Genomic DNA, 22,351 nt, shown 5'->3' with positions numbered 1-22,351 from the left:
CTATTGGAAAACCCTTTACATATCCTCCATATCGATCTCCTCAAACTCATTGTTGTATCAAAACTAACTATTGGGCTTGATTGGGACAGCTTAGGTTTAATGATACTCAAAAGCTTTGCATTAAGTCTGGAAAAACAGCCTGCGTTCTCGTTACCCAACGAACTTGCTACGTGCATGCAAATTGTAGAGTTTGTTTATTACGGTCAACAGGGGTTAATCGCCGATTGCCAATTTATCAAACCACGATGTATGCCGATGCGGATGCCTGTCTCGGTAACATCGTACATTCTAGGAATAAATTGCAAATTTTTGTATCAGTATCTATATATTAACACGCGAGCGAAAAACTTTGGATCCCTTTTGATGAAAAATGCGGAAACTGATTGATGATGATGAACATGATTTTGATTGACAAGCCTATACACACGAATCGTACTATTTTATTTATGGTTGAAGTCTGTTGTCGAATTGACATGGCCAGTCTGTCCTCATTTGACTTTATTAATCAGAGCCTGTCGCAGGAATTCTGTCAAATTTAATAGAGTCAATATTTTGACAATAGAATATCAATAGAAAAGCCTACGAATAATAAAAGAGAAAAGCGTTGTGCAACTTATGATTTAAATGTTCTTGTCAAACGCCCTTATGGCTTCGATTTCGCTCATCAAAATCAATACACATACGAATAAATATTTAAGCTTTACCAAAACGGGATCACACAACAATAAACATTGCTATGCTCAGTTTAGCATAATACAAATGGATAGAATACGATATTTTGTAACTGTATAATTTCGAACGTGTATCGATAAATTTTAAGATAATGAAACAATTTATGTTCGCGACCGTCGTTTTAGGGTCGGCACTCGCGCGTCGATCGCGTATAAAATATAAGTTATCGATTGAAGAGGAATTTTTCCAGGTGGCAACCCTGGTGCGGGTAAAGACACATAAATTGGACGAGCTAGTGGCAGTCACCAGTGACAACATAACACCTGTGATTGCATTTACAATGCTAATTCACGGCGCAATATCACGTCAACACTCACTCGACGCCGCGCGTTTGTTTAAACGCGTTTTGTGTGAAATAACTGTATATTTAAGGACGATTTCCACAAAAATCTAGTACGTGCACTGATTACATCGAAACCGGGGGCCGCCGAGTAATCCTAAAAATTACGTTGCCTAATAAAATTGAAATTAAAAAGCCCTAATCAAAAATGTAATTATGTTTCCAAATTAATGCTACCCCGTATTTGAACACGGGATTGATCGATGGGATACATAATATTTATTAATAAAAAGATAAAATCGCGGGAAAGGTCATTACGGTGAGCGATAAGCCGGGCGCGGGGAGCGGCGCGGGCGGGAGGGGGTCCCGGGACGGGCGGCCACAATCCATTATCGAACGGTTAATTGATAATTACTTTCTTCCATTACCGACGAAAAACGCGGTGATTAACTCTGAATCGGTTTAACGAGCACAATGGGCCGTTCAATTAAAAAAGCCCGCCGTCGAGCGCCCGGCGGACTCCATCTCGTATACATGGAATAAGGAATTACTCGCGTGCTCCAAGTTTTTAATTAAATATTCACCCGCTTTGTAATTAAGACGCAATTGAATGCGCAATGCTGTGCTTTCGGCTCGTAACCTCCTTTGTGAGCCGTCGAGTCGCCGCGCGCCGACATAGAAGTCAAAACTCAGAACATTATGGAAAAGTACCTATGTTTTCGTGTTCTCGAGGAAAACATCGAAGCAATTAAATATTAGATAAGCCTAATTAGCGTGACTAGATGCAGTCCTATCGGTGTGCTCGTTAATATTGCTATAAAAAATAGAGAAAACATCATTAGGAGCGTCGATAAGTGTTGACACGACAGAAACGAATAATTGGGTCTTCCGATGACGCGCGCTCAAAATACGCCTACTCGATAATAAATGGCGAAATCATCGTCAGTAATGGCAATTATAGTAAACAATACGTAATTTATATTATCACAAAAATACACGAGACAAGTCGTAACGTTGATTCGATGTATCATGTAATGTAGATATAATACATCTCAGTTATCCGCAAGCGATCCCGTAACGGTCCCGCTGTAATCTCGCAGACGTTTAATTTCGCCGTTTTAAATGAATCGCTGAGCACACTAGTACGTAACGTACCCGGCCCCCAAATCCGCGATTGGCTCGCTCCCCGTATAAATTCTGAGGGAATCATCTGCAGAATTCCAATACTGGAGTGCTGATGTCCAAATGCATGATATATCGACGGAGGGCGCCTGTTTATGAGATATTTCATATCGCGCATAATTTGTTGGTCATTCGTCACAGCCAGCGCCGCATCGACACCAGATTCTAATATCTCGTTTCGAGTTTCTCCATTTGTAATATGCATATTTTATGCCTTCATTGTAAATATAAATAGCGTGTAAATCGTCCTCTAGGATCAATAACGTTACAATATATTTACATAATAAATTGCGGATATTCTTTGAAAATGTTACAATAGAAAAGATTGACCGATTTACATTAAATTATGGTCGATGAATAATTTGCCTATTCATTAGATAATGTCATTAAATTGAATGCACAGTTAATTGAATTTAGATGATAAATATTCACGAATTTGAATATAAACTCGCTCCAAATGTAAAAGTAATAGCGATAAAACTATAAACCTATTCGGTCGGTGTAAATTGTCCAAAATAGCGTCGCAGCCAATTCACATCTGTACATGTTTCGTTAGAGGACGCTAATTATGTTATAATACAAATTTTCTACGACCGCGACAGTGCTAATGTAAAACTTTTAAAGAATATGGAGGCTTTTGACAGGCACTCGAGAATTTTTTGAGTGCAAAACAAACATCGCCGCGAATACATTAGAGCTCTATTTGCAATAATTAGCTGTGTGTGACTCTAAACTGGCACTTATGATTTGTTCAAGGCATTTGTTCAATCAGAAAAAAAAACTATAATTTAAATTTAGAAGCTTTGGCTACATACATACTTTATCTGCCAATAAAAACTATGGGCTTACGAAATTATTTCGTAAATGAGGCTCTCCTATATATGAATAAAGATATTATATAATAGTTTTACCTTGTCGAATACATTAGTTTGTCGACAAAAATAATCTTATCCGAAGATTTAAATATCGAGTTTCCAATCCGATATGGCGAAACATTGCCGTTAATAAGCTTGCACCTTACAAACTGATGCTCTATCACATGAGAACCGACCGAGAAAGTTTCTCCCTACGAATAATAATAACTAAGGAATCGTAACTCCCATACTAGTACCGTTTTAAATTTGGTTCCATTTGATCTGCCATGTAACGTCAGCCTAGTACCGCTCAAGGTCACCTAAATATTGCAAATGTATTGAAATGTGTACCTAAGGTACACTTTTTTGACAAGTATTGTGGAGCATGTCTTTTGACGAAGTTACTTTTCCTTCGTTTTTATTATTCGTAGGTTTCTCCCAATAATGAGATCGTATTATGTAAATTAGCTAATTTAATTCTTAATAAATTTTAATTTGTAAATATGTGGTTACTGAAAATCATATCCAATTTAATATTATAATGCCTCATCAGTCATCACTTGAAGCTAATGAAATTGTCACTCAAAACATAAGACTACTCGTAAGTTTTCCTTTGATGTATGATATTATATAAAACGTTATTATAATAAGTTACGACCTAAGTAAATACGTAGGAGACAAAATATGAACGCTGCACTCAATTTTCCTTTTTCCTCGATGATTAACAGAGAAATTGGTTTATAACTAATTATTTCAAAACTAAGAAGACAGCAAAAATCGCAAACATTAACTTTTACTTAAAAAAAGAATTGGTAGTAAGCTTCGTATACTGCTACGTTGACGTAGCACGTGTTTTGTTCACATTAAACCGAAAATTCCACGCCAATCTATCGATAACGCGAAAGAATATAAAATAATATGGTTACTATGTAAATAGATTTCGGATGCAGCGGCGGCGGCACGGCTGACGGCACACGGCACGGCACGGCAAGGTGACGAGCGACTCGCGCGCCTGCCCCTCGCCTCGGCTCACTCGCTCCATAAACAGCTTCCGTATTTTTCAATCAGAGAGCTGTCAAAGCGTTCTGACACCCTCATCCTATTGGCTCGCGCTCGCCGCGCACCGAAATTGGTTTTCTACATTCAATCCATACAAAGTTTAATGTTATTCGCGATATCGCCGGGACGCCGATGTTTACCGACGCGCCGAATCATATTGGATTTGCAAACTTTTGTTTGTGTATGCCGGACCGAGGATGCAATTCCAGACGTCCTCGAGGCGCGGGGCCGCGGGTTAATAGTGTGAGTTACAAATTAAGTTATCCGGACGCGGGTACCGGGGGCTGCAGCGCCGCGGGCGTTTATAAATTGAAGGGCCGTACCTGCGGCTTAATACGCCGCTGTTTCCGGTTCATTTCCGGCCGGCGCGCGCGGTGCCGGATATTGCTTTTAAGGTTGCGCCGCACGCTACCGCCGGCGCCTGCGATACCAGCGCCACCCTATTACGATGTGATGTGATGCATTGTTTCATTTAATTCATTATTACATTCAATGTTCATTCGATGTTATTTATGTGCGAATGTAATCTTTCTTTACACCATCCCAGTTGACAGTTAGCTTTTCATTTAATTTGATTTAAACCTGTAAAACGCTTAAATAATAATATTATTATTTTTAGTTCCTCGATATCATAGCCAATATAATGCATATTGCATAAGTGTTATTACTTATTTTGTTTATGGATGAATATGTCAATGTAGATTGTAGAGCAATGTAGAGCAGGCGTATAATAACCTAAACGGTGAGGGCGACTAACCCAAAAAATCAAACGTCTTTCTCTCTTTTTACACTCACGCCGGTTTTTCATATGCCTGGTGAAAAAGGACGATGCAGAATCATCACCAAGTTAGTTTTTTCTTAATAACTCGATAAATGTACAACATTTTAAAAATCCGCCAGGTCTCAATGATAGAATTTTTTACAATGTGTTAAATTAATATTAACTTAGTTTAATGCACGTATAAAAAGGTCAAGTATAAAGGAACTTTTCGTTCAAATTCCTTTGAACATAACTGAGATGATATTGTTAGAAGTGTAAAAAACGTTATAAAATATGTACATTCATGGACCATACAAAATTATCAAAAATTAGCGGAACCCTTGGTCCAAGACGCACTTGACCTTTTTAGGGTTCCGTACCTCAAAAGGAAAAAACGGAACCCTTATAGGATCACTTTGTTGTCCGTCTGTCCGTCCGTCCGTCTGTCAAGACCCTTTTTCTCAGGAACGCGTGGAGGTATGAAGCTGAAATTTATATCAATTACTCAGGTCTACTGTCCCTTGAAGCTGTGAAAAAATCAAACTTCTAAGCCAACGCAATCAAAAGATACAGCCGTTTATGCCGCAAAGGGGATTGCCCACTTTGTATAGACACTTTGGCCATTCGTGAACAGTTCATTAAGCTAATAATGTAATATGAATTAAATACTTCAGATCTGTAAAAAGCAGAATATAAACCTAGTTTTGTATCAGACTTTATATTTAGATAGATTTCTATGTGTTATTGGAAAAGGTAAATAATCAAATAATACAACATATTTTTAATTAATATTTTATTACTCTGCTTCATAAGTAAGTAATACATGATCAAGAAACTGGGCAGGGGGATCAATATGATCTTGATGCCTTGCCCAGCCTAAAAACCATAAAATGGTCATAATATGAGCGCAGCAACCCACTGTTCTACGGCCCACTATGCAATTGCAATAATAATTTTTAATTGCTCCTCTCCCTTCAGTAGTTTCATCATAAATAATATAAACAAAATATATTTTTCTGCCTACATGGCGACTTTTTATTTTGCAATGCAATAATCTGCAATTTAGTATAGGGAGAGGGAAACCGTCCAGTAGGTTGCTGTCACTATTCCTGCACAATTCTATTGTATAGATACCATCGCCTCTAATATGTTCCCCATAATAAGAGCGTGCTTGTTTTAGTTGATAGGTTCCACATGCAATCAGAATCAGCTCACTGTATTCAAGCCTTGGAAAAGATACATTGTGTGTGTTTACATTAATTGACACAAAGTCTGTTCGCCTTCTATTTAAATTATTTTCAATAACAAAATCAGCCAGATTATTATTTAAATACATATTTTCATTAATTATTTCTAGTATTTGCGCTGCATCCTCTCTGTCTCTTACTCGTTGATGAAACCTATTTATCAACGCTGCTGCTATTCTAAAATCAGTCATTGCATGTAAGGATGCCCGATTAAAAAACTCATGCCTAAGCAATTTAAATGACTGCTTAAAAATGCCATTAACTATTTCAACCACCCATCGACAAACAGTCACAGCTCTTGACTTATTAGCAGCAAGCGTTGATAATTGGGTTTCACCTTGCTGTAAGGATGCAGGCATGTTGGCTGAATAATTACATTGTCTTAGCAATGGAACAGCATCTCTGAAACCCCTATCCAGAATAAAAAATCTCCTGCTTGAAAATATCTTCTTAATGGTTTAGTTTCTTCATTAAATTCATTTAGTATTATGTTAGCATCTGATGTTGTAGCTGGATAGGGGCTTAACACATCTACAATGTATCCATCCGAGCACACTATAAGTAAAGGCTTTATAAGGTAGGCTTTATACTTGTGCAAAGAATATGTATCTTTTTGGTACATGTAATTGGAACTTTTCTGGACATACAAATATGTTCCATCAATTATAATAATTGGCTGCCTATTCACTCCTCCAAATAACCCATTGGGAATTAATAAATTCCTTTCTGATATTTCAGTCCGGGTTAAATGATTGATTCCCAAGTTATTTGGGACAAAAGCTCTCTCTAAAACATCACGTGCTTTACCCATAAGTCTCATTAATGTGGTGCGAGGTATATTAAGAAGTGTTGCAATTCTTTGATCGCTATCACCAGTTCTCAATTTCATGAGATAAGCGGCAAGTGCTAATTTATTTCTATGGACAGCTTGCATCCCTGGTACCTCTAAATAAAGTTGCTGAAATTGTTCTTTGCTTAATCCAATCCAATAGTGAGTAAGCTCATTTGACAATGTTTCTATATTAGAAAAATCTAAGACCATTTGTCTTTCATTGACAAAAGTTGCAAAGTCCTGAATGTGTTCTGCATTAAAACTATGAATCGGTTGCTGTATATTACTAAGTACCTCCCAATTATCATTATATAAATGGAAGGAACAAATCCTACAGTTTTGTGGTACATAAAAATTATAATCAGTGAATAATTTTATTCTCAGCCACTTAGGAGCAGCCAGTCTTTGGGTTGAATGACAATCAGGATAAAAACAAAACTGTTGAGAACCTGAAGCTCTAGTGTACATTGGCAAGATTATACTGGGTTGGTTATTGTTGGGATGTCTTACTTCAGTGGAACGAGTAGCAGCTCGGTCAATTCTTTGCCAGCATGGATGGCAGATTTTATCAGATCCATGTAACTGTAAAGAAAAAATCAATATCAAAAGTCTTGAAAAACTAGTTTGTTTGTATTTCACTATTATAATTCACAATACTGCACATTTATTTAGCCTCAGATTTAAAAGTTGTGGGACAAAACATAAAATAAAATGGATCATATTCATCAAAACTCAATGTTGCGATTACAATGATTTACTTTTAAGATTTGATTTACAATAATTCATGGACCTATAAAAAAAGGCGGACAGAGTCCCACCATACACAAAACTGTGTACTTCAGAGTCTGCCAGCTGACTGTATGTACACGGTCCGCACGCACACATTATTACGCTAGTCCATACCATTTGACAGGCGTCAGAATGTGTGCGTGGCCGACTCTGAAGACACAGTTCTGTGTATAATAAGACTCCGTCCGCCTTTTTTTTCTATGTTCATGCAATAATTATGTTGTGTGCCTATAATTTCTCTATGAACTCACTAAAAATGACTGCCTTGACACTTTGTAACTGATATAAAAATACTTACTTGATGTGGAGCAATCTGTTCCATCACAATGGCTCGGATTTGAGATTCTCGTTCCGTGTTTGAATTAAGTGTATGAGACCTTGTTCTCATCAAAGAGCATCCGCAGTTGACGCAGGTATTTCGACGGTGACCACTAGTTGATGATCCGTCATTTGATGCTTGTGTCCTCGAATGATGCAGAGCCAAGGTCCAGCATGAGTGACAGACTAAAGTATCGTTTTCAATCTAGACAAAACAAAAAAAAATCTTTGTTAGAGTTTAAAACATTATATTATTAATTTAATCCTAAAGGATTTAGTGTAAATAATCGCTTACCAAACGAGGAGCAATCCACTGCTGTATGATCGACCGCACATCGATTAGAACTAAAGTGTGACGTCTCCTTTGCAACAAATCGGTCCCACAATTCACACATCGCTGCGTTGTTGCTTCATCTCCTGCCAACAAGTTGCCTTCAGGCACGAGAAGTTCAGAGTCCATATTCATGCCAGGGTTATCGTTCGAGCGAGATTCGGTTCCCATAGGTGTGCCGGTGTCAATGTGAAGAGCAGTATCGGTGTCCATAGAAGTGCCAGGGTCGTCAGAATGGGAAGAAGAGTCGGAATCCATTGTAAAAAGCCAAGTAATTGCAATAATATCTCAAACGAAAACAACATTCACGATGCACGAAAACAAAGCGAATGACGTTTCATACATTGACAATTGACATATCGTATTTGCATTGCCATAACAATAAAAAGTTATTGCATATTTTATTTTTTAAATAAATTACGTACATTTTTTAAGATTCACTATAAAAAACTATTAAAATAAATACAGCAAAATATTTGCGCATTTCTATAGTCTATTAGCAACATATTTTGTTGCGTAGTATAGCTAAATATATAATAAAACAGAGGCATGACTTTAATAAGGATGTCAATTAGTGCATTTCACGGCGCTTGATAATGGTAACACCGGAACCGTTTGCCGGCTCCCGAAAATATTTGCAAATATTGTGTTTTTTGTCGTATTTATTTACACAATTTGTTTGTCACTAAAGATTAACAAAAAATAAATAAAAAATATCCATTAATTTACTTTTTTCATAACATCGTGTTCACGGATGGCCGAAAGTGGACAGTGCCCGACACTTGCAAGGGAATCAAAACCTACAGGGTGCTTCCCGTGAACTCAGAATCTTGAAATTTGGTACGAAGCAACGTCTTATAGCATAGATAAAGGAAAAATTACGAAAACCATAAATTTTTAGTTACATCACATAATATATTTTTTTAATAATTTTAAACTTACTACCCATTTCCTCATAAACGCGTAGAGGTATTAAATTGAAATTCATACCAAATACTCAGGTCTATAATACCTTTAAGCTGTAACAAAATCAAACTTCTATGTCAACGCAATCAAAAGAAACAGCAATTTAAGCTGCATATTTTGAAACTCGCAAGTACTCGCAAGGGAATCAAAACCTAAAGGGTACTTCCAGTCGACCTAGAATCTTGAAATTTGGCATGAAGCAACGTTTTATAGCACACATAAAGGAAAAATTCCGAAAACCTTAAATTTTTAGTTACATTACAAAATATATATTTTTTAATAAATATAAACTTATTACTTTTTTCCTCATGAACGCGTAGAGCTATCAAGTTGAAATTCATATCAAATACTTAGATCTAATTGCCTTTTAACCCGTGAAAAAAAAAAAATTCTAAGTCAACGCAAAAACGCAAAACGCAAAAGTACAACCATTGATACCGCATATTTTGAAACTCGCAACTACACGCAAGGGAATTAAAACCGCAGGTTTGTACGGAACCCTCGGTGCGCGAGTCCGACTCGCACTTGGCCGGTTTTTTTTTTTGACTGGAAATATTTTTGACCTAATAAATAATATTATACTTACTTAAAAAATAAAAAATATAACATAATACATTAAATTATTTAAAAGCCTTCCCTCCCTCGCATGAAACAGAAATATCATGAAAATAAAACGAAATTTATAATATTTAATGTTAGTTTTTAAAATGTAAAACATTTTGAAAACTAACATTAAAATTGATGAGGTCTCCTAATGATACTTATTTTAATACGAATGATAATTTTATACCCATTACGAGAACTATAATAAGTATTAAGATATAACTAAATTTAATAGGCCATTATCAAACAAACATTTACGTATAATATCGATTTTAATAGTATACAACGACTATAGATTTAGTATAAAATATATTTAGAATTTTAATTATAACTATACTGAATGTATCATATTGTAGACCGCGTCTTCGATGCGACGACATTCTTTGGAGAGGGTACTCAAAGTATAAAAGTAAAATTGTAATTTAAGAGTTGGGAAGTAACAGATTGATATATACACTTCCACATTTATTGCATTAATACTAATGAACTCACTCGAAATCAGAATTAAGATAACATATTATTACAATTTCTTAGGTTCTTCTCGCAAAGTTAGTTCCTGAACCGGTGGGATAGGCCTCATGTAGATGTTGTAAAAGTGTTAATTTTTAACCGACTTAGGAGTAAAACATATTCATTTAATTTCAATATTCTAATTTCATTATTAAAATATGGCCGGCGTTGTGGCGTATAGTGTAGGAGCGGGCGTTATCGCGGCCGGCCCGGCTGTTGTGAGCACATTAAATCGTTTCCATTACTTTAAGTAGATTTCGATGTTTGTGTCAAACGCGCCCGCGATAATACACCGATTTATTATAATAATATACATAATAACATGATGGCCACAATTTTATAATGGTTCACGTTTATATAATTAACTTGTTATGTTCTAAGTTCTACGAAAAACGATAGCCCCGTTTTAAGTTTCGTGTTAGCGATCGTGTTAATGTTATCGATTTCCAAATCTTAACTCGAACAAATAAACCCTGAAAACTATTTTAATTACCTTTCCGAGTAACTTAAAAGTTCGAAAATATCGAGCTGCTTAAATGCTAATATAACCCTAGGAAAGAAACGTCTAAAGGATTTAGCATTCATAAATCTAACGCGAACAAACAGAAGCCACAAATAATTCAATCCGATAAAAAGATTTAAATACGTTACGCACAGAATTATAGAGATCCTATGAAAACACAGAAACGTTCGCCGAATACATTAATGTGAATAATCCACGGGTTAGTGTAAGGGTGAGGCGTCAGGATCTGTAGTCAAGTTTCATTCGATAACTTTCACTGCGAAGTTTAAACTCTATTATAATATTAAGGGATTTGACAAGAAGCGCGCGACACTAGCGATGCTCTATATCAAACCACAATACATTTTTCTAACTTCGCTGTCGATACTATCGAATATAATTCGTCTAAGCGCCCAGGCACAGCCCGCGTCGCAACAATAAACCCTACAATCCCTTTTAATACGATAATGTGGCTCTATCTATCGTCTGCAGTCACACACGACCCTCGTGTGCTAATTGAATTTAAGGAATAAAATCCAATCGGCCCGATTCTTTATTATTCAAGATCCAATTTGGATAAGGTCTGATCGGTCCGCGCGGAGGGGGGAGGGGCAGTCGAGAATAAAATTGGATTTGTCACTCAAAACATAAGACTACCTTCAACTTTCGTACGAGAATACTTTGTATCGATTTCGCTTCGTTTTTATAATCTTTATCCGAAAATGTCAAGATACGCCACTATAAAGTGTATTTTACTGCTTGTTTCATAATGAACATGGAATAGGCTTTTAAAATGTTTGTATCAAGTTGAGTCTGTATTTTGAATTCTTTGTTCTTGTAAGTATTTTTTAAATTCTTTGCTAGTATGTGTTTTCTAATCTTTTAACAGAATAAAATATAATAAAGTGATTTATATCAACACTAGATGATGCCCGCAACTCTGTTGCGCCAAAATTAGTTTATCGCGCAGGAACCGTACATTTTTCCGGGATAAAAACTATCCTATGTCCTTTCCCGGGACTCAAACTATCTCCATGCCAAATTTCAGCAAAATCGGTTCAGCGGTTAGAGCGTGAAGAGGTAACAGACAGACAGACACACTTTCGCATTTACAATATTATACCTTTTTTTTTTTTTTTTTTCGTTGGGGAAATGCGTTTACGCATCCGCATCCCCGGCAGTCTGGGGAGGGCTACCGGGGTATGTGGGACTCCCTGGGGGCGGAGGGCCGCGCCCGGGCATACCCACTAAAACCCCAACGGTGTTCCTACTCTTCCGCTTAGTATGGATTACGTTTGTAGCATACAATATTCGTTTTCGTTGAAATTAAGGGTTTCTTGTATTATAGGTCACTATTTTTAATGACCAATTATGGCGACCAACACGTTCCGTCAATAACGTGAAATACTAAGTGGAAACTCTCGTAAATTACTTATTTATACACGTTCGGAGCTGACCATGCATTAAAAAAACGAAAGTCATTCCATTACGCTTAATGTGAATATAGTATATTTACTGTACTAAATGAAAACGTAAATATTGAATGATCATTTAGGATAGAGGAAATTAAATAGGCAGACGTGTCGGGCGGCGGGGGGTGGGGGGCGGCCGATCGACACCTGATTGCCTTTTCATTGAGTGTTTTAAGTGGTGGTTAACACTTTTTCACGTACATGTACTTTGTAGGTACACTTGTAAGAAAGTACAATTATTATTGAAAAAGTTTTAGTTCAAAACATATGGAATGTTATTACTTATTACTTTTTTATTAGTAGTAAGTAGAATATATTTTTAAGTAGAATATGTTATACTGGAGCTTTTCTTACAATTTAATATGTAGCTAGATAATAACTCAGGATATAAGAATCCATACTAATATTATAAATGCGAAAGTGTGTCTATCTGTCTGTCTGTCTGTCTGTCTGTTACCTTTTCACGCCCGAACCGCTGAACCGATTTGTCTGAAATTTTGTATGGAGATACTTTGAGTCCCGGGAAAGGACATAGTATACTTTTTATCCCGGAAAAATGTACGGTTCCCGCGCGACAAACGAATTTTGGCGCGACGGAGTTGCGGGCGTCATCTAGTAACAAATAAAAATGCAATTTCCCAAGAACCCCTTTCTTGAGTAAGTAATTAAGAATTTAACCATTTTAACTATAATATAGCTCTACAGGTTATACATATTATGTAAAGCTAAACGTTTATTATTGTAGAGTACTTATATACGAGAACTTAACAATTACTTAATTTAATTTAATGAAACGTTTGACAGAAATTATATGGATTATGTCCAATTCTTCACTAACTTTAAGTTAAGTAATGATTCAAATCTTTATATGAAGCTGTGTGAACATTTTAAATTACAGTTAAAAACGTAAGAATCTGACTCTTTTATTTTTCCATTTATGTATTTTTTATTAATATACTTTTCCTATCCACAATTTAATTTAAAATAATTTAATTTAACATTAGTTCATATTAACATTTTAAAATTTATGAGGTGGGGTTTCATATAATCACATGAATAAAATATACATAATGTTTTGGACTAAATATCCATAATATACGATACCTATTACTGTATCAAAACAAGATATCAAATTAAAAAAAAATGCTAATAGAACAAATTTTTAATTTAAAAAAAAATGGAGCATTCGTCATCATAAATATAAAAATATTGTTATAGCTACAATATACTTAAGGCTTATAGTTTAAATAATAGTACCTGGAGCTTTGCTCGGTACGGTATAGCAGACACTCATTGACTTCATGTTACTTAAGAGGAGTCCACACCGCCCTTTTTTCCATACAAACGTTGTCCCCTGTTTCCTCCCTGGATAATGCTAGTAGAGTTATATTTTTTTCCTGAATATCAACGGCCACTAATACAATGTCCCTATGTTTCTTTTTTTTCATAATTTAATTATTAAATAAGATATGAACGTTTAAAAACCCAAAAAAATGGCCAGATTTTCCGCTGTGTTCAAACATCAAGAAAACAGATTTGGCTAGATTATACAAAAAAAAAACATAGGAACACAGCTCAAGCCTTTCTTTAATCTTTAATGAAAAAAGTACTTAAATCGGTTAAGTTTTGGAGAAGGAATCAGGGGACAACGAATCGTTGATTTCTGCAGTTGTCTCTATCGCGATCTACGGTATAGGCTTGAGGTAAGGGAAACAGCTATAGTCTATACATATTACACCACCTTTTTTTCATTTCTCTAGCCCTCGGTGTATCCTCTTAACAACGCCATCTGCTGGAATAGCTTTAGCTATTGTTGTGTTGTTAAAGCAATTAGTTGCTCACGAAATAGTTTTATTATTCGCCAATAGATGTCAGGAACAGTCATATTTATATATATCGATAAAACACGAATAAAAAAACATTTTCTAAAAATGATTTATTGGGTCATGGACGAAGCTTATGGAAATGACAAATATATTATGCTTTACTAAATATAGCTATTGGCCACGTAATCTTCACGTTATTAATATTAAATATCGTATAATATTATGTGATATTATATTATGTCAAATGTGTGGGAATTGTTAATTTACAATTAATTTGCCATAACGATACGTTTACGCACCTATCAAAACTCATGCGCTTCTGTAAGTTCCCCTTATATTCTTATGCTAGTTACGTCAAGTAGGTACATAATATGCATTATGCGTACAGCGTACAAGCGTAGTGTGGTGAAGAATCGTGAAAGTAAAATTAACACAGATAAAACGCGGTTTGCAAAGATGTGAGGTGCGAATTCTAAAGAAGGGACTACATGTATTATTGTCCTGCAAAATGTGGGACTTCTGGGCCTTGAGCGTTCTGAGTTTCTAACACAGTATGCACAGTCATGGAAATTGAACATTTAGCTGACTGACATACTTCTGCAATTGCAAATCCTTAACCAGGGTGCTACCACGACGTCGTTAACAAGCGCAAACCTCTCAAACATTCCTCGACTGTCAGGTACACAATTATTTGGATGCATTGTTTTATTCTGTTTGCAGCGAGATTGTTGTCAAAGTGATGGGGGATGAGGAACGATTTTAGAGAAAAGCCTGTTAGTGCCAGCGAGCCAATTAGAAGTGTTAGGGAGATACGAGACCTCCCCGCCCCCCGCGCCCCGACCGCTCCCCGCCCGCGCCCCGCTCGTCCAATTAAAGTCACACCCGGCGACGTACCGCCGCCGCCGGAACCGAGCACACTTCAGTAATTGTGTAAGTCACTTCTAAACAAACTTTCTGTTTTTTATCTCTCCGGATAACAATAGAATTATGTCGGACGCCACTAGAGCCCCTCGCGCTGTGAGTATCGGATCGTTAATTAAATCCGAACAATTACGGCGTCTTAGCGCCCGCGTCTCGGCGTGGACGACTCTCCTCGACGCGACGTGCGCGCTGTTTAATTACAATAATTACAACAATAGTGGCCCCTAACGAGAATTCGCGCTAATAAGCGCAACAGAATGTAATCAACGTGCCTCGTCGCTCTAATGAGCCCGCTCCCGGCAAAAACGAGCCGACATTTCGCCGAAGATCAATTAGGCGGAGCTTATAGGGAGCGCAGCGGTCGCGGCGGAAACCCTAGTGCTCCTAACTCGTTACTAATTAACATATTCGTAAGGCGGTGTCCCGGGCCGTAATTAACGGTGTGCGGGCCGGCCGGCGGCCGCTCCCCGCGCCCGCTCGCTACTTTCACTCTTTTTACACCGACGCGACGCGGCGCTCGCCGACGACAAAGGCGCAACGCGACTCTCCTTCCGACTCCATTGACGACCCGTAAACGTCGTTAACTTAAATAAGCACGTTTGATTACGTCGCCAGCTACCCCATTAAAACTTAACGAGGGGCAACCCCGGGGAAAATAACTAACCCAATTTCCCTTTGCCGGGAAATCATTAAAAGTCTTAAAAAGGGTCTTTTCATATATTTTTTTAGCCCGGGGCGTACGTGCAAATAAACACATTTTTACATACTCGAACAAACAATTCCCGTAACGAGTCGGGCGGGTAACGAGCGCCGAGCGGCGAGCGCGGGCCGCGGTGTCCGGCGGCCCGCCCCGCCGCCCGCCCGCACTACGGAGCCCGCGCTAATTGGAAGGATACGGCCGGAGATGTGTCTCGTTACCGCACCGCGCGCCGGATCGCCGGATCGCCGACTCCGGCTATCGATTCACACACGCACCCTAACAGCTCCGACTCGGCGGGTTTCGCAAACACCAGTAAGTGCCTTAGCAATTAAACCCACTTCGCGGTATTCGGTACTATCTTCGTGCGTTACGAGTTATGCCCTTCCATGGAGCTCACGATGCTCGCGAAAAACGTTCCGTCAACCGTAAGAAGCTTAATGTTACATGTTATTCCTAGTAGCGATGTCGATACTCCCCTCCTGTGACTACATACTTGTAGCCTTAAACGGGTAGCGGTTGTAATCAATAAAGTGATTACTTTTAATTGCTATAATTAAAGGAAGATCCATTATTTACTTATTATTCCCCTATAGACTATAAGTCTATAGACCATAAGTAAGAAGCTTGGTGTTCTTAACAGAGCGAGACAGTACTTCAGTCCGGACCAACGCCTACAACTCTACAAGGCGCAGGTTCGGCCTCATATGGAATATTGTTCTCATCTCTGGGCAGGGGCGCCAAAATACCAACTGCTCCCTCTGGATCGTATCCAACGAAGGGCTGCTCGAATTGTTGACTGCCATAGTATTTCAAACAGCTTGGACCACCTGCAACTTTTCGCTATGGTCCCACGCGAAAAACATACCATCCTCATCACCTTGATGAGTGGCAGTCTTCCACAGTGCGTTATTCGCGTAACTTTCTGCCGCGCACTGTAAAACTCTGGAATGAACTGTCACCAGCAGTATTTCCGGACCAATACGACCTGCAAACCTTCAAGAAAAGAGCGTATTCCCTCTTAAAAGGCCGGCAACGCACCTGCAGCTCTTCTGATGTTGCGAGTGTCCATGGGCGACGGTAGTTGCTTACCATCAGGTGACCCGTTTGCTCGTTTTCCCCCTTATTAAATAAAAAAAAATTCAGTAATAATTAAAAAAGGTTAACCCAGTCTGCAATAAAGGTAAAAGGATACCTTAATTAAAGTACTCGTAAGTTACTAGTGAATAATACAATATTTCGACAGCCAGTGGAGCCTGGAGGTAGGTAATTAGAAAACTTTCATTAAAATTAATAAATTTAAAAATATTCGCAATACACAATAAACTTTATGCCCAATTACGATAATTTATAGTCACAATTAATTTCGTTACGTTGGAGAGCCATACGAACAATAACATTTTTTAATTACGCTAATGTATTTATTGCAATTAAACAATTTTAATGACATCGTTAATTCAGGTAACGTAAACAATATGAAGGTTTTTAATTAATTATTAGATTTTCCAATTAGGCCTGTGTGTATTGGCGTGAAGTTAATGAAAACTATGGTGTATTAGTATTTAGTACGGTCCCCCGGCCGAGCGCGCCGAATATCGTACACTTACGTGCTGTTAATGTTCTTTGAAGCCCCTTTTTAATAAAAGATTTACAATGAAACCGAAAAATAGATACCTAAGTATAAAAAACACAGAATTAGAACTTTCGGCACACGAATTAGGAACGATGGAGACCTTAGGAACTTGGAAATATGTTTATATAAAAAAAAAATATACAGACGAACATATGACCTCCTCCTTTTTGGAAGTCGGTTAAAAAGAGTAGGATCGCTGATGACTACGGCAGGAATATGGATAGGGGTGGTCCTGTGTTAGAAAGATACAGGACATCCCTCCGTATACGGCTGAAGGCAACCGCAGGTGGTTTTAGTGAGTAAGAGTCTCCATACCCCCGGGGTGCTTCAGCTTAACTGAGGCACATCCCCAACCCGGGGGACCCATGATGGGTTTCCCCTGCGCATCAAAAAAAAAAAGGAATATGGATAGGGCATAAGGAAAATAGGTAACATGGATCTACACCTTACAATCTGATCCGGGGCTCGTCGCCAATTACCGCCAGCAAAATACATCGAATTTCGCGTAATAGCTGAGAATATTACGGCAGCGAACTAAATTGTTCTCGACTTAATTAATTAAGCTTTGTTTCAAACTAGCGACGTGTAGAGTCGGCAGTTCTAAATTGGATCTCGTAATTACCTTACCCTTCATGCAGACTATCTACTTTCAATTATACTCGATGCTTAGTTAATTGGCTCCATTATAATTGGGATACGATGTAATGAAGCCCGACAGCAACAATACTCGTAATTAGCAGATGGAGATACCGCTTACATCGCTGGCTCATTAAAGTTGTGTACAAGCAAGTTACTGTGTTGCATTAAACACGCGGTAATTAATACCGATTGCATATCAAAAAAAATATTCAGGTAAAACAGCTTATTGTTGACTCTTTGAGGCCGACTTGCGAATATCAAATCTATGGTTAAGTGGTACTCTTTGTGCTACTAATAAAATGTGCCATGTTATTTAAACCAGGCCTAACTAACATTTTGTTGAAGTAAACCCAAATGTACACAAAACATAAGTTCATCACCGTTGATCCCGTGGAGCATATTGTAAAAATTAAACAATTTTCACCATAACTCTAAACCGGGCGTAACTTAATCCGCACAAAATGAATTCACAGCGGAGCCAGAGATCACGATTAGGGAACAATGATGTTGAACTCTCTAACCTCTTGGCATATTCGAGTCTCGAGTTACCGCTGGTCTGCCATTTGCACGGGAGCAAAGTTTACCGCAACTTATAATTATTACAACAGGATATACTGGCAATCACCATTCAAAGAAAATGTAGAGCTCTCTTATCACCGTGTATACCTGTATAATACGAGTATTACGGACGTATCACTTTCGTATAACTATAATTATGTATAAAAAACCAACTCAAACTCAAGTTTCATAATATTTGAACATTTTCATAAATCCCTAGTAAATAAAGCAGTACTCAACTCAACGACTCCTACGAACATAAAATTAAAAAAATTCAAACATACTAATCTCGCATGATAGTTACGCGACCCGGTTAAACATAGTTAGCGATATTGTTTCACAGATAAATTGTATGCTTTAATTACTCCGATAATACTGTTATCGTCATAATTAATTTCAATACGAGTACACCATTAATATTATCTGACGCAAACTTTTAATTAAACGCTTGGTTACGTTAATGAAAGAACTCGACCAGACCGTACTTTGATCGTGCTTAGTAATTAAATACTGATTAAAAATGTTTTTATTTTACCCGCTTTGAAAACTTTTCTAGCGATAAAAACCGTTTTCAATAATATTTTATGATTAGTTGAGCTTAGAAATAAAAACTCAAATGAAAAGCTTAAAAATTAAGTCGTTTCATGAGTATCATTCAATGGAGATTATAGTGAGCTTTTTAGGGTCCGTACCCAAAGGGTAAAAACGGGACCCTATTACTAAGACTTCGATGTCTGTCTGTCCGTCTGTCCGTCCGTCTCTCTGTCTCCAGGCTGTATCTCAAGGACCGCAATAGCTAGACTTATGATTTTTTCATAGATTGTGTGTTGCCGCTATAACAACAAATACTAAAAACAAAATAAAATTGATATTTAAGGGGGGCTCCCATACAACAAACGTTTTCTTTTGGCCTCTTTTGCTCTATATCAATAATAGCAACAGGTAGGTACTTGAATTTTTCACACAATCTTTAGTTTTATGTTATTCGTAGGTTTCATGTTAACTTTAATATTTAATAATAATATTAAAATAAAATAAAAAATTAAGAGGGGCTCCCATACAAAAAACACAAATTTTGCCCTAATTTTTCTCTATAATGGTACGGAACCCTTCGTGCGCGAGTCCGACTCGCACTTGGCTGATTATTTCAAGTCTTCGATATTTTTGTTTTGCGTGCGCGATGTTCTTCCGCGAAAAAGTATGAAACCGCGCTAAGTGAGTCAAGTACAAGTGGAGGAACAGTAAAGAGGTTGCGAGCGACTAATTATATTTACACATGAAATGAGTCGTAACAAGAAATCGTTGGCCAACTTCAAAGTAAACAAAGAATTTTAATTGCTAAAGTTCGTTTACAGTAATGTAACGTTTTACAGCTCTAATATTTTTATAAGCTATTAAAGTAACGAGGAGTGACGTCACCGTGCGACAGAGAGAGGAGATGAGGCGAGGTTTAATTAAGACACAATGTAATTAAAATAACAAGCGTCGCGGCGCGTCGTAGAGGCGGCCGGGTCATGGGAGCGCATACATCACTGCGTCGCTGAAACGAGCTTTTTTGTCCAACCTATTTAGGGTAGACGGGGGATAGACGGCCTTTTTAATTGCATCGCCAGCGCCAGCTGAACGTTATTGAAACCTGTCAAATCATAGTTTTTAATTGTCTTAATTGGTTTAGGGTTTCCAGTAACATGAGACGGTTGGATCTTAATTAGGTAGTAGTCATTTCGACAAACGAAAGCAGTGGTGTTGTAAATGTTTCGGTAATTCGACTAATAATATTCTATATATTATAATGGTAAGGAAACTTAATTTCTAAGAAATTTTCCTATGGCCATATTTCATAACAAAAATAGTTTTTATTATTCGTAGCTATATCCTTTAAAAATGTAGAGTCATCTCAAAATTATAATAATTCACGCGACCTACCTAATTATTATCGCCAACATTATTTTGCAATTTCCATAACGCGGTTTACGTATTCACGCTTAATATTCCTCTTAAAGATCGACGATGTAAATAAATGTGTGCTAGATCCGAGCTCATAAACAAGCCCGAAGACGACACAATAAAATAAACTCCGTGTCTATAATTAATGAACATAATTAATTACCTCGGAACTTCATAATTATGTTTTGACTGAGTTAATTAAATAACGAAATTAATTAAAATTCCTATTATTTCTCACGTCCTCTATACCTTTATAGCATCATTAATTTAATTAAGTGACATGAAAACGGGTTTTATCTGTGATTTGAACGCCTATATTAATAGTTTGTGAAATCGGATATAAATAAATCAAAATAGCAAATTAGAAAAAAAACACGATATCCAATTAAATGCTACGACGATGCTACGAGCTACGGCCTACGAAAAGTTAAGTTTGGAGCTTTTCTTACGTAGATTTTTCGGGCGTTGTTTACTTAAATTTTATTATAATATTTGATTTATCTAAATTGTGTTAATATTAAAAGAAAGTAATAAAAAAGCGCTAACAAAAGTTTAGAAAATGTGTAAAGCGATTTTGCACAAGCGACTTTATTTACCAGTAGAGCTGCCGTTCGCGCCAAAAACTGCACTCGACTATCCCGCAGGTCGTCCTTTTCAATCCAAACAATCACAGCTCCAACGGAACACTTAACAGATATCCTCGTCCACAATTGTCACTTCAACAGGATAATGGGCGCAATCAGTTCAGGGAGATCGTCACGTGCACGGCCGCGTCGGGGGTAACGTTTTGTTTGGCGTTTATGTTTACGCTCGATTTCCGATCGAGAGATCGGAGTTCGTGTAAAGTTTGCGAGGTCGCGGGGCTGAGAGGCGCGTGTGCACTCTACGGTGGTCCACGACGGAGTGAGCCGAGCGCCCGCCGCCGCGGCCCACCCCGCGCCGCCGCCCCCCACGCCCCGCCCCCCGGGGTGCCACACTAATACAATAATAATGAAATGATAACAATTAAACGCGGTAATTAATAGATTACCTTACATTTCCAGTGCCTCTCTTTGTTTAGAAACAATCATTACGTTTTTATTGTGGGACCGTGGTAAGTTATCTCGTTGTAGAGTATAGAATTAATTTTCCATATTAATCGGTTTTCGGCGAATCCAATATAGCTCCAAAGAAAGTGGAAGTCCGGCGTCCGGCGTCCGGCGGAGTCTGAGAATTTAATTTCCACGGGCGGGCCGCCCTCGCCATTGTCCGCTCAGTATTTCATTAGGGCCGGAGATTTTCTATTAATAAATCACTCTTCGCCTGCGCCGTTTAATTACGTCCCGGATCCGGCCGCCGGCCGTCTGATTACACTTTCATCGAACATCTAATTGGAAGTGCACCGCCGCCGCCCGCCCGTGCCCGCCCCGCAAGGGAACGCGTGCTCTTTGTTCCGATATTACAGCACATATTATATCGGTGATATTTACAGCTGTAATTAGTGTGTGAGATCCGCAGATCGTTTCGCTCAATTCGTACCAATGTGAACGAGTACAGTGACGAACATAGTTTATTTTAGGGCGGGGAATTCCCAAAACACAAATTAAAATTTGTGTCTAATTGTAAACATACTCGTATTTTCCCGACAGTTAGTATGTGGCTATTGTCACAATAAATTAAACGTAGCAGCATGAAAAACTTTTCATCATGTTAT

General features: G+C 37.9%; 2 protein-coding genes across 2 annotated transcripts in view; both read right to left on the bottom strand.

Annotated features, from left to right (window-relative positions):
* The window catches only part of LOC121728677 (LIM domain only protein 3-like), a 53,358-nt gene extending 31,809 nt beyond the window's left edge, over positions 1-21,549 (bottom strand). Inside the window, exon 1 of the mRNA XM_042116902.1 lies at positions 21,255-21,549. The gene's annotated coding sequence lies outside the window, so the exon portion shown is untranslated. The remainder of the gene's footprint in view (positions 1-21,254) is intronic.
* LOC121729065 lies at positions 4,460-8,783 on the bottom strand. The gene is made up of 4 exons (XM_042117453.1): positions 8,349-8,783; positions 8,034-8,258; positions 6,705-7,528; positions 4,460-4,547 (listed from the first exon to the last, which is right to left on the bottom strand). Exons 1-4 carry the CDS (start codon positions 8,640-8,642, stop codon positions 4,460-4,462), a joined length of 1,431 nt encoding a protein of 476 aa, XP_041973387.1. The 5' UTR covers positions 8,643-8,783.
* Positions 21,550-22,351: the final 802 nt, after the last annotated feature.

This window comes from Aricia agestis, chromosome 7 (genome assembly GCF_905147365.1).
Source record: "Aricia agestis chromosome 7, ilAriAges1.1, whole genome shotgun sequence".
Classification (NCBI taxonomy): domain Eukaryota; kingdom Metazoa; phylum Arthropoda; class Insecta; order Lepidoptera; family Lycaenidae; genus Aricia; species Aricia agestis.
Note: the sequence above shows the minus strand (reverse complement) of the source record. Positions and strands in the feature narration are given on the sequence as shown.